The sequence below is a fragment of the Centroberyx affinis genome, unplaced genomic scaffold, assembly GCF_046629955.1.
Source record: "Centroberyx affinis isolate AG114_WGS23_722 - 3 ecotype Tasmania unplaced genomic scaffold, CSIRO-AGI_Caff_v1 ptg000863l_1, whole genome shotgun sequence".
NCBI lineage: Eukaryota > Metazoa > Chordata > Actinopteri > Beryciformes > Berycidae > Centroberyx > Centroberyx affinis.
Window position 1 is genome coordinate 20001 of NW_027279457.1, and position 13673 is coordinate 33673.

The 13673-nt window shown below is 43.1% G+C and overlaps 1 protein-coding gene across 1 annotated transcript in view; it reads right to left on the reverse strand.

Moving 5' to 3' along the window:
- The window catches only part of LOC139645448 (semaphorin-3G-like), a gene marked incomplete at its 3' end in the record, with an annotated part of 62574 nt that overhangs the window by 14701 nt on the left and 34200 nt on the right, over positions 1 to 13673 (reverse strand). The window contains exon 4 of the mRNA XM_071521162.1: positions 2525 to 2644. Coding sequence (XP_071377263.1) covers positions 2525 to 2644 — 120 coding nt within the window. The remainder of the gene's footprint in view (positions 1 to 2524; positions 2645 to 13673) is intronic.

Consider the following 13673-nt stretch of genomic DNA (forward strand, 5'->3'; position numbering starts at 1 on the left):
TGTGTCTGCCCCTAACGGAGATGAAACACCTAGGGGGTCAAAGGTCATCCCACCCAGAGTCCAGTCCGAGGGGTCGCGGCCCCGGCTCCCAGGAGAGGTCAGACAAACAGCAGGGTGTGTGTTCTGCACCAGTTAACGACCGCTTAAATAAATGGACAGGCTCCCTGCGGTGCCGTCTATTCAGGGAGGCACTGACTACCTGAAAAGACACACACACACACACACACACACACACTCAGACACACACACACACACAGGCAGCAGAACAGCTGGTTTCTTAACGTCAAACAGGACAGTCTGCCTCTTAACACACATTTGACAACATGAACCCTCAGCCATTTCATATTTTGGCCGTCATCTCACACCTATGCATGCACACACACATAGTCTCTCTCTCTCTCATACACACACAGACACACAACCACATTCCCTCAGACAAAATAAAACTATTTTATAGCAATGTTTGTGGGGAAAGTTGCATAATCTCTTCCATCGTAAACTAGTCGGCAGGATCCCAAGAAACAGAAATTGCTGGACGAAACTTAAATCTAGAGGGAGTTTTACACGCCTCCAACAGTTACAAACATGGACGAAATGACATTTAACATTTATTTATCCAGGGAATAGGAATGTATCCTATTGTTGGAGACTGAAGGGCAGCTGGGCAGTAGTTGTTGTGTTCCCAGCAGGTGTGAGGATTCAAACAGATGAGCTCTTATTCACAAATCGGCTCCTCTAACCTTTAGACTGCTGCCGCCCCTCTAGCATACTGCTGCATGTTTTTATCCCTGGCTTTCATTTCATTTTCCCTTCATCTCAACCCCAGACACACACACACACACACACACACACACACACACGCAGACCATTGTATATTGTTGTTGGTGTCACATTGGTTTTGTGTGAGCAGAGTAAAACATGGACTGTTTTCCATGATGTGCCATAAAACCCAGACTCTAAACCGCACTGAGGATGACAGATGGAGAGGGAGGCACAAAGTGACAAGGACACCAAGGTGAACACACACAGACACACACACTGACAAGCATGTACATGACACACACGCTGGCAGCTTCAGCAACCCCATGATAAATGACCACAAGAAGAAGAAATAAAAAAAAAAATGCTGCAATGTACATATACGCACACATACAACAATACACACGCTTCCTACTCAACAGTTGGCACTCTCCCACCCCGCCGTCTCATTTCCCCTCCTCAGCTCTTTGCCAGGACCCAGCTCTCCTCTCTGCTCATGCCCAGTCTGACCCCCTCCTGCTGGGCCCGGCACGCTGGCACACTGGGCTGCGTCCTGGAGGACCGTGCGTGGTGAAACAGAGCTCTGAGTCTGCGCTAAATGGCTCCATTCATCGATTCTATCTTAAATAGCCTTTGCAAAGCTCAAAGCGTGAGGCTCAGCAGTGGGTCCCACTGAGCTGAGTGGTTTTATAGAGAGCCACCCTGCGCAGCTGAAAAGACGTATAGAGGGCCTCGCGGTGCAGCTGAGTAGCGCTACAGAAAGCCTCATGGCAGAGCTGCCTGCTGGGGCTCAACCTTGACCCCCGGAGATCTGAGCACAGAGCCAGACCAGTCTGGCCTGGGATTTTCTGAAAAGACATCTTGGCACTCACCATATTTGTTCCATTAGTCTGGTTTCCACCACAGGGGCATTCAGGGGCCACCAGGCCCTCCTCATTATCTCATTTGTATCTCATATATACAGTGGTACAGTGGCAAAAGTCCCACTACATGTATTTATCTTGCATCTACTGTTTCCTGCATTATTCCTTATTGCATGTTGTACATTAGAGCCAGTATACTGTTAGTTTTTGCATCTAGTTGCCAACACAAATTATATGAAATGTTTGGAATGTGTGCAATGAAATGATTTGTGTGTCTGCATCTTTGTGTCTGTGTATGTTTGTGGGTGTGTGTCTGTCTGTTTGTCTGTCTTTGTGTATTTGTCTGTGTGTGTGTGTTTGCGTGTGTCTGCATGTGTGTGTATTTGTGCCTGTGTACATGCATGTGTGTGTACTGACTGTCCTTCAACACTGTCTGGCACCAGACCAGGGCTGGGGTGGGGCGGGGCATGTGACTTTTGCAACCCCATCCACTTTGAAAGCCCGGCCCTCAACTTAAAACAAATATTTGCACCTATTACTGTTACTACGGTAACTCAAAATCAGTCTGTTCCCATCTATTAGCGTTATTATGGTAGTGCAGCTGCAGTTCAAGCCGTGTGAAGGATGATTTGAGCAGGAGACTTGTTTTGTTTAGCGTTTGTCATGCGGGTTTGATTTTCCGACATAACAGCACATGAATGCAACGCTTTTCAGCAGCCGAATTGGAAGCCCCAGATGTCTGACCTTCCATGAAGACACAATTACATCAGAGCCACCATAGTTCACCACAATTTAACATTTAGCAGCTGTAGACTAGCCTAGTGGTGTGTTTAGGACCCTACGGTTCTGTCCAATATCCACACACACACACACACACACACACACACACGTATCTTCCTTACCTCTCCTCTGTGCCCCACGTAGACGAAGGCACACATGGGCTGGAAGGCTCCGGTGCCGCAGGCCAGCAGGTGGGTGCGGTTGTACGGCTGCAGGAGGCGGACAAAGTTGGCACACTCCGTCTGCAAAAAACACACACACACACACACACACACACACACACACAGATGAAGACCTTGTATCACAAAGAAGTATGTTTCCAGGAATTGTGAGATTAATGTTGTCTGTCTATTGTGTGTCCTGCACATGTCTTCTTGCACTGAATGCGAGAATGCCTGTTGTCTCTGTACCATGAATGCCAGGATGTGCTTATGTTACTCTGTAAATTGTTGTTAGGTCCCGGCACTAATGTCACCAACACAATTACCATATAGTCATTGTATTTGGTGAATAGTGAAGTGTTTCAGGTTCTCAATTTAAAAACAAATTCTTGCATTCCCCTTTAAACATTTGTGTTTTGGATAGGGCCGCAACTAACGATTATTTTCATTGTCGATTAATCTGACGACTATTTTCTTGATTAATCGATTAGTTGTTTGGTATGTCAGAAAATGGTGAAAAATGTCAATCAGTGTTTCCCAAAGCCCAAGATGACGTCCTCAAATGTTTTGTCCACAACCCAAAGATATTCAGTTTACTGTCATAGTGTACTGTCATTACTGTCAGGTGTAAAGAAACCAGAAAATATTCACATTTAAGAAGCTGGAATCAGAGTATTTTGACTTATTTTTCTTAAAAAATTACTCAGACCGATTAATCAATTATCAAAATAGCTGGTGATTAATTTAATAGTTGACAACTAATCGATTAATCGTTCGTTACAGCTCTAGTTTTGGATGTGTTTCAAGGGATTTAGGGATACGAGACTGACGCTGCACATAAAGGTCCATGTGAACTTTCCACTAAATTAAAAACGGAAAAATATAAAAATTGAGTTTATGAAATTTTCAAGCTATAGCAGGAAACTTACTGAACATGCACTCATGCACACACACACACACACACACACACACAGCAGGGAAGGGCGGTAAAATAAATCAAAACACACAGTGCAACAGTAACTGTCATCCAAACACAGATAACTTGGCTTTAGGGGTTTTGAAGAGAACAAAACTGATTTCTTAACAAAGCTTATTGATTCCACATGTTAGTAATGAGGGCCAAGAAAAGGGTTTTATTAGATGAAATGCAATCGCCTCCGTGTCCTGCGCATAACTCGTATCTCCGGTTTTTACTTTTTAGCCAAAGTGACACGCTGATGTTGCTGAACAAGCTTCGGTCGAAGGAGCCTTGTCAAGACGTTTGGTAAAACATCAATAATGCAGGAGTGCCAATGTGAAAAAAAGAGTCAGCTGGATGAAATTCAGGTGTTGTGAGGATGTGAGTTTTGTGGAGTTGTCGGGGATACAAGGACACCGATGATAAATTTGAAATAAACTGAATAAACTGTGGGCTTGAGAGAGAGGGGAACTCAGGGCATTAAGTGGAGAAACAGAGAGAGAGAGAGAGAGAGAGAGAGAGAGAGAGAGAGAGAGAGAGAGGCAGCCAGACAGACAGACAGACCAAGAAAGAGAGAGACAGAGAGAGAGAGAGAGACTGACCAAGAAAGAAAGAATGAATGAAAAAGAGAGAGAGAGAGATCAAGAAAGAAAGAAAGAAAGAGAGAGCAAGAGAGAGCGAGAGAGAGAGAGAGAGAGACTGACCAAGAAAGAAAGAAAGAATGAAAGAGAGAGAGAGATCAAGAAAGAAAGAAAGAAAGAGAGAGCAAGAGAGAGAGAGAGAGAGAGAGAGAGACTGACCAAGAAAGAGAGAGAGAGAGAGAGAGAGACCAAGAAAGAAAGAAAGAGAGAGCAAGAGAGCGAGAGAGAGAAAGAGAGAGAGACCAAGAAAGAAAGAAAGAACGAAAGAGAGAGAGATCAAGAAAGAAAGCAAGACAGAGAAAGACAGATCAAGAAAGACAGAAAGAAAGAAAGAAAGAAAGAAAGACACTACTATTGCTTCACTGGATAGTCCACCCACTGTTCCTCTGCCTAAGGACTGGAAATAAAGACTGAAAATTCAAATTCATAGTTGCGAAAGGCTGACAGAGACACTGAAACACGTGAAAGACAGAACAGAAGAAGCTGTGACTCATGAAACAGAAGAAGCGGTGACTCAGGAAACAGAAGAAGCGGTGACTCAGGAAACGAGCGGTCAAGACGTTTCTGCCCCTCATGGAAGTCCAAAGGAAGCCGAGGGCAAAGACTGCTTCCTTCTTCCTGACCAGAACAACAGCAGCTGAGAGAGCGGGTGTCAACCGAGAGGAAAGAGACCGGTCGGGTGTCACTCGCTTAAGCTGACAGGGTCAAACTCATACACACACACACACATACACACACACACACACTACTATCTTGTGTGTGTACGTTTGTATGATTACTATTTGCCGTTTTAATATTTGTGTTTGTACATGTGCGTGTTTGCTTCTCTTTTTCTATTTATATGCATGAAAATGTGCATGTGTGCTAGTGTTCTTGTTTGTGTTTGTGTGAGTGTGTGTGTGCATGTGTGTTGTGTGTGAACGTGTCTGTTTGTCATTTTGTGTCTGTGTGTGGCCCGTGTCCGTCTCAGAGTCACAGTCAGCCACTTAGACACATTGTTGATCGTTTCCTCAAGTGCTTTCAGGCCATGCAGCGCTGATGTAAACCATGTCACTGCAGCGAGAGAAAAGTTTACATGATTATTTTACCCGTCCCCATTGGTTCATTTCTGTAATCAAAGTCTGTAATAAACTAAACAAAAGCCGCATTTGTATTAAAGCGCTTTCAATTAGAGCTCAAATTGTTGCTAATTACTCAAATTATACCAATTAAAAGAGAAAGCCTGTGACGTCTGAAATGTGCTAGTGGTGTATTTCTATTAAGAGCAGAAGGGATTTCATGAAGCTCACATTATTTACAAATTTGGCAAACTTTCAGAGCAGTTTGGAGGATTTCTTGAGATCCATCTGTCTGAGGAAAAGCTGTGTTCTGGTATTTCCCCCCTGATTATTTCCCCCCTAATTAGAGTGGGACAGCTCCATCCTAAAAAATCTTGTAGCATTTATCTCCACCCTACTGGAATCATCTCCAGGAGTGAAGACTGAGGGAAGCCTGGAGATTAGATTCTGACTCTACTATGTTTCTATTCCTACAGAGCTGTGAGGTCTATAGGAGAGTGTACAGAGTGGACTAAGTAGAAATTTGTCTCTTCTATGTTTCTGGGCTGCGTTTCCCAAAAGCATCGTAAGCCTAAGCTGTTGGTAAAGTACATCGTAAGAAGCATCTTAAGGTTACGGTGGGTTTCCCAAAAGCGTCTTAACTAAAGATGCTCTTAAAAACTCGTCGTAGATTGCGAGTGCTTCTGACCACTCGCTAAGAACGACGTGAGGAAGAAAATATCATGAGGCAGCCTTATTTTGACTGGCAATTATGATTGTAGTCTACAGTACTTGTGAGGAGCCCATCTGTCACGATCTTGTATTGTGTTGCCTTGTGTTGTGTTGTGTTGTGTTGTGTTGTTCTGTTTTGTTGATTGATGTTGTCGAGCGCTTGGTTTACCATGGCTGCAAACCCAATTTCCCTTAGTGGGACAATAAAGTTGAGTTGAATTGAGTTCAGTAGAATATGCACACAATGTTTATAACCACAATAAAATGTTCAATGGAGTGAATCCTGCCACATTTACATACACCTGTCAGAAATGGTTTCCAGAGCCCGATGTGTGCTCTCTCCATCATTCAAATCCTCCCAAAGACCTTCCTTCTGACATTGCCTCCAGGAGGAGGGGGATTCGATTTTCCCTAACCAATCGCTAGAGACCAATGTATCCGCCTGAATCTAACGGCATTTTAAGTCGACACTGATGCGAAAAAAACATCTCCCCTTTGAATAAATACCTTCAAAGCAGAGTGCTGTTCGGATTTCAAAGTAATTGGTACTTTTAATCGATTTAGACCAGCCTCGATAGCAGCGTCTATCTTGTCTACAACGGTCGCCATTGTTGTTATTACTCCTCCTTGGTTCCGGCGCACAGCTTGACAACGCTTGACAATGTTTGACAACACTGGACCGATCATTTTTCAACCGAGAAACCGCTGTTTCATGTCACGATGCCAGACCAGAATCAGTCAACTCGATGGAGTGGGCGGATTCAAAGGTCTGGACCAAGGCAACTGTCCTACTAGTCAGGGACTTGTCTTACAGATCTGTGTGGCCTGGAAGAGCATAGACTGGAGTGAGAGGTTTCATAGAAAAAGAAAGTGGAAATATGTCTCTGTTCTCCCACCCTGGAGTTCTTTTAGAGATCTGTGTGGTCTTGGTGAGATTAAATGGCAGAGGGAGTGGTGTTAAATAGAAAATACGCCGCTTTTATTAAATCTGGTTCCTACTCTCTGGGAGATCTCGGGGAGTGGTCTTAGACATGTGGCCAGGATAGAAAATGGAAGGGCTTAGTCATCAGCAGGAGCAGCCAGGATCAGAGGAATTGGTGGAAAGAAGCTGGCAGTGTTCATTCATTAACCTTTAATTATCCAGGGAAAGTTGTCTAACCACAAATTATCTTTCCCAGCAATGCCCTGTTTCCTATTCACACATTCACACTGTGAAGCTGCCCAGAACAACCACAGTCTTCTGCCTTGAGAGTTAAAGGTGCTATGTGTTGCATTTTAACATCAACAAATCATGACCACATTACTTTTGAGACATTAGTAGAATTACCGTAAACAAACAAGACCATCGCGTTTTATGTTGTGAGCCACCGGGCCGGATTTGGCAGGACATTTTCTGGATTGCTTTCTGGCACAAAACAGGAAGAGGTTCTGTTGTTCCAGAGCAAACGGAGCTAAAGCTTTCAGAGTCTCTCTCAACCACAGATGGTGGAAGGAGGGAAAGGCCGATGGAAAAATCACTTCCAATGTGTTGATCTTTTCAGTAACGCCAAAGAGAAAAGCTTTGGCCGAAGAAGCAAAGAAGGTGAGGCCAGGGAGGGCAGGGGGGGCAGGTAGCAACTTCCTCTTTTTAATAGCAAGAAACAGGGTTTATTGGAAATGTGGTCTTAATTTTGAAAAACACTAGCACTAACAATACCAGATCACGTTTTCAATCATGATCTCACTTGTTTATGATAATTACACCAAGGTATCACAATTTGACAAAGATATATATAAAGGAATTATCCAACCGCACACTGTTAGAATTTGTTGTTAACTTACTCACATCTTCCCTCAGATTCGCAAGCAACTAGCGAAACACGTTTGTTCGCTTCTCAAGCCTAATTTTCTAAAGAAAATAAAGATGTGAGTAAGTTAACAACACCGGACTGTCTTGTATTCCTGCGACCAACCTGCACCTGATCATAAGCGGCTGTGCAAGGGCGTCTTGACAGCTGATTTCCAAAGATATATTGATGTTTAAAAATGCTGCATGTAACACAGTTGTGAGCAGTTGGGAGTTAAGTAACGTGCTCAAGAGAAAGTTGTTGAGGGAGAGGAAAGTGTTTCTCATTTAATTCCTCCGCCTAGTTTGTCCCAGATGGTCTGGAGGTTTTAGCCTGCAGCCCTCTTGTCACAAGCCTGTTGCTGATGCATTGGTGAATTAAGAAGCATTGGCGACAAATGTGCAACAGCTCCCTCCATGACAATACACTGATGAAATGCCCAGCACTCTGCGTTGGGACTGTAGAGCTAACATGGCTGTCGATGAAACCTCCGATGACCAAACATTTCCTATGAAATTGCTCTGACCGGGGCAGGGAGAGGCCAGTTTGGACTTGGAGAGCGGTTTCCAGTGTAAACAGAGCGATGGTCAGTGGAGAGAAGTCAGACCCTGTAACACTAACAGGAAACCAGCAGCAACACACGCATGCACGCGTACACACACCCAGGCACACACACATGCATGCACATGTACAAGAAGACAGTACAGGAGATCTCTCACACACACACAGACACACACACACACACATAAACACATTATGAGGCATTTCAAAGCTGGACAGCTGGATGAATAGGCCCATCCAAGTCTTTGGTCTCAGCAGCTGTTCAATCCTCAAAGAAACCCTTTAAAAGGACTTTTTATTGATTGCCAGACAGGCTTTAAAAAAAAATCAGTTATTGCAGAAAATGCTGGGCCAAAATGGGTGATGATTTCCATAAAATTCCCCAACCGTTCAAATATTACCTTTACAACGGTTACCTAGCAAATTCACCAACTATACAGCCAAAATGTACCAACATGTGGCTGGTGGCTGGAGTTAATTTCCCTCCCTGCGTACGAGAAGAGCAGCAGGCGGCCAGAGGATGACCACACTTTGTCTCTGAGCGGTCTCCGGTCTCCACAGCATCTTTATCTCGTTAGAATGAAGCACAAACAATAAGCCATAAAAGAGGTGCTGCTGCATCGTCCCAAAACTGAGAAACCCAAATGTTTTACTGTATCAGTACAAGTCAAGTCACTGCGGATGTGAATGTCTAACAATATTACATCATAGTGTATAAAGTATGCTCGTAGAATTAGAGACTTATAGATAATTAGAGCAGCAATCAGGGAGGAAAGGCAGTGAACCGATGTTAGACTGGTAGTAGAGGCCAGAGACTTCCATTAGACAGATAGAAAAGACTTCCCCCTCCTCTATTTCCCTCTCTCTCACTTTTCATGTGAAGCTTTATACTGAAGACATACAGTACATGCGACTACATTGAAAAAGGTGTTCATTTATAGGTACTGTGGTATTGATTGTTGTTGTTTATTGCCTAGCCAAATTCACTTGTGTTAAAATATGTAAATACAAACAGAATTTTAGACACTTTCTTTTGCATTGATTAAGTGATGGTTTCTCTCTATCTATCTATCTATCTATCTATCTATCCATCCATCCATCCATCCATCCATCCATCCATCCATCCATCCATCCATGCATCCATCCATCCATCCATCTCTCTCTATGTCTCTCTCTTTCCTGGTCTGTCTGTCTGTCTGCCTCTCTCTCTCTCTCTCTCTCTCTCTCTCTCTCTCTCTCTCTCTCTCTCTCTCTCTCTCTCTCTTTCTCAAACCACAAAAGCCCCAAAAAAGTGTTTTGATGTTTCACCGCTGACCCGCACCAGTTTTTGTCCAACTCGGTTATGTTTAACAGACACAGACAGCAAACATTTGAGACAGAACACGTGTGTGTGTGTGTGTGTGTGTGTGTGTCTGTGTGTGTCTGTGTGTGTCTTTTTTAGATAGTCAACATGGGATAGAACAGCACTTCATCCATTTTGTCACTAAAACCCCCGAGACACACATAACACGAGAGACGTGCAGGAATGCAGAAAGATATCTGTGTAGCCTAATACAAGCAGACAAACATCTCTATCTCTCAGTTACACACACACACACACACACACACACACACACACACACACACACACACACACACAAATACACACACACACACGCATTTTATGACTCCTTTGGCACAGGTTAGAGTTACACAGAGCCTGTTTTAAAACCTGTCTCATAATATACTCTGACTGCTCCTCTCCACTACGGACACTACAGTAGCTCACACACACACACACACACACACACACACACCTACACACACACTCTCACACACACACACACACACCTAGCCCTGTGAGCCCTGTGAGCAACGAGTAGAGGAAACACCTAATAAAACTGATATAGGACACCCAAGCCTCACCTGCCACTTCAAACACTGGGGATGGATACCTACCTACACACACACACACACCACACCACACCACACACACACACACACACACACACACTCACACACCGCACCTTCTAACCCATTCCAGATGGAGAGGGCTGCCTGACTTTTTGCCATGAGCACAAGGTTTGGGAAAAACCACAGTACTATTACAACTCTTACATCAGTGTGTCTTCATTGTGTGTGTGTGTGTGTGTGTGTGTGTGTGTGTGTGTGTGTGTGTGTGTGTGTGTGTGTGTGTGTGTGTAACGCAGTAATAAGTGTTGTTTTATGTATTCTGAGCGTCACTAAAGCCACCGAGAGCCTCCTCTCCAACTAGGACTGAATTTAACGATGCCTCAGTACATCAAAGACTCCCTCCTTCCTTCCTCTTTCTTTCCTTCTTTCTTTCTTTTTTCTTTCTTTCTTTCTTTTTTATGTTTATGTCACCATCTTTTACCCTTGGTTCTCTTTAAAACTCATGCTTCTTCCGTTCTTTCCTTTGTCACTCCTGCCCATCCTGTTTATTATTCTCTTAAAACTTTCATCATCATCTCTATTTTTCTTCTTATCCTCTCTCATTTCCCTCTCCTCCTCCTCCTCCTCCTCCTCCTCCTCCTCTTCTCCTCCTCGCGTCCTTAACCTCCCTAGGCCAACGATTAGAAAGCCGAGTCAGCTTTTGATGAAGTAAACAGCTCAGTCGCCTGACAAGAGACTGGCGTTTAAGAGTGTTGCTTCAATTCAAGTGTGTTGTGCTTTTTCCAACTGTTTTTCATATTTGAATCAAAATATTTCAAAATAATTCCAATGAAATAATAACTCTGTGGTTGTGGTCAAGTTTATTAAACAGGAACCCAACATAATAGAAACATAAAGTAATAATTCTTAGCATTTTCATGTAAGCAAATGTCTGAATGTTAAATAATGGTTCAACTTATATCTGGTTCATGAAAGCTTTAACATTGTCTGTTCTGAACACCCAGTGTCTGGTTGCTCTTTCCTGGGAAAAATCCTCTACTGCGTGTAAGTGATGCGTTTTACGTTTCCAGTTTGTTTGGAATAAACAGAAGAAGAAGAACTGGGTAGTTAGCATGAGCAGCGATAGCCACCATGAGTGAACAGACAAAGAAAAGACACACCTAGGCAGAGGTGGGATGTAACAAAGTAAAAATACTTCATTACTGTACTTAAGTAGGATTTTCAAGTATCTGTACTTTACTTTTTTTATCTGGACTTTTTACTTTACTCACTACATTTCAAAAGAAAAATATGTACTTTCTACTCACTACATTTTCAAAACAGACTTGTTACTCTCAGGAGATAATGAACTGATTTTCTACATTTTTTTTAATTTTCTGCATCAGACAGCTTCCATCCCAGAAGCAGCTGATCAAGAGCCAAATGTGACTGGCTGCTTGTTCAGCAAAGCGACACCAAAAAGGAAGGAAAGGGAGAGAGAGAAGCAACAAGAGAGAGAGAGAATTAACGTTAGTGAATTCAGCTGCTAGAATTAACCTTTGTGATTTGAGCTGCAGACTCTTTCTCATCTGGGATTCAGAGGAACGCTCAACAGAAAACCAGTTCAGAACATTAGAAATGACTTTTGGAGAACGACTTTTACTTTTATATTTTAAGTAAATTTAAGACCATGTACTTTTATACTTTGACTTGAGTAAAGCATTTGAAACGGTACTTCAACTTCTACCAGAGTATATTTTTAGACGAGTATTTCCACTTTTACTTGAGTAAGGAATCTGTGTACTTCTACCACCTCTGCACCTAGGCTACAGAAACTCAACAGAAAATCCCAACTCCGCCCACACTGTTTGATTGACAGGTGATCTCTGGGAAGTGCAGTGCAGAGACACCGCAGCAGTGAGCGCTGAGCACCAAAAAATATCATCAAAACCTCGAGGATTACCACTGTAAAAGACAATCTGAGGCTTGAAGCATCGTGAAGAGACAGAGATCTTGATCAAACGAGAGCGCTTTCATTTCTTCTGACCTACAACCAAAGAAATCTGGGTGTTTCTTCTCCTTATTTGCTGTATCCACCTTGCACCTCAGCCTCCCTCATCCTCCATTACACTGTTAAAATCCTCATTAAGAGATCGTTGCTCACAGAATCTCCCTCTCCTCTCCTCCCTACACACATAATTAGAAGAACACTATCCTCCCCATCTGTGTTTTTTCTCTCTTCTCTCCTCATTCCCTCTCCTCCCTTGTGTAGCACTTATGCTTCATTACAAAAAAACGCTCTCCTCCCTCTCTCTCTTCTCTCCTCTCCCTCGTTCCCTCTCCTCCTTCATCCCTCTGTCATTAAGAGACACACTCCTCCCTGTAACCAATAAAAGTCTTAATTTAAAGTGAAGCTCTCCTGAAAGCTTTCCCTTTCTGCGTCACCCGCTCTCTTCATTAGGAAGTGAGAGTCCTCCCTCCTCTTCTTCATTCGTGATGACTTTCAAGACTTCAGCGCTCTCTCTTTCCCCTCTTTTTTCATTAAGAAGGCTTTCATCCCTTCTTTTCCTGATGTTCTACCCTTAAAGATTTCATTATGATCATTAGGAACGAGGCGGCTCTCATCAGGTTCCTTCACTGTGCTCTTGCAGACTTCATTACAGAGAAAGTTTGCTTGTTCGCTGAGCCATTAAAGTCTTTTAAAATAGTTTGCTGTACCTATTGGGGCTTTAGGGTAGGAAACTGAAGAGTCAGCACAACATTGCATGGCACTAAACTGTCTGAGTTTGCTGTTTTACTGTATCCTTAGTCTGTTAATGCTAGAGGCACATTCTGCACTCACCTTCCACAACACACGGCATTTGGGGATTGTTATAAACGAAAGCGCCCTTGGTGCAGATATTTTTAGTATCGTACTAACCTGGCAGTATTAGAGTCATGCTGCACTCATAGAGCCACACAAAACCACACTGTTAAATAGTCTTGTTCAAAGTCTGGGTCAAGACCAATGGTGAGTCAGATGAATACTGGGTCCAAAACTTATTTTGAGGGAATAAAACTAGACTGTAAGATTTTCCAAATTGATTTTACAGTAAGATTATTTGATTGTTGTCTGACTCATTAAATGCTCTTGATCCAGAATACATATCAGATATGCTTTTTAAGGTTTGTGCCTAGCAGATCCCCAAAGTCATCAAACTGATTTGTAATCAGTGTGAACAGCAAAAAGCAGCATGGAGTCACATTTTTTCAATTCCAATCCACAACCTAGATGTGACTTGTATTTGAACGCTCAAATTGGAATTTGTCCTGAGGCAATTGTCCTAATTCTGGTGCAACCGCAGCTTGGCTGAGCAGCGTTAGCATGGAGAGAACAAGACACAACAATGGAAACAAAAGCAGAATAGCCGACTTGATCGGTATTTGGGGAGACGCCTCGCTCCAGTCAAAACTCAAAGGCTCATACTGTAACTGAAGTGTGTT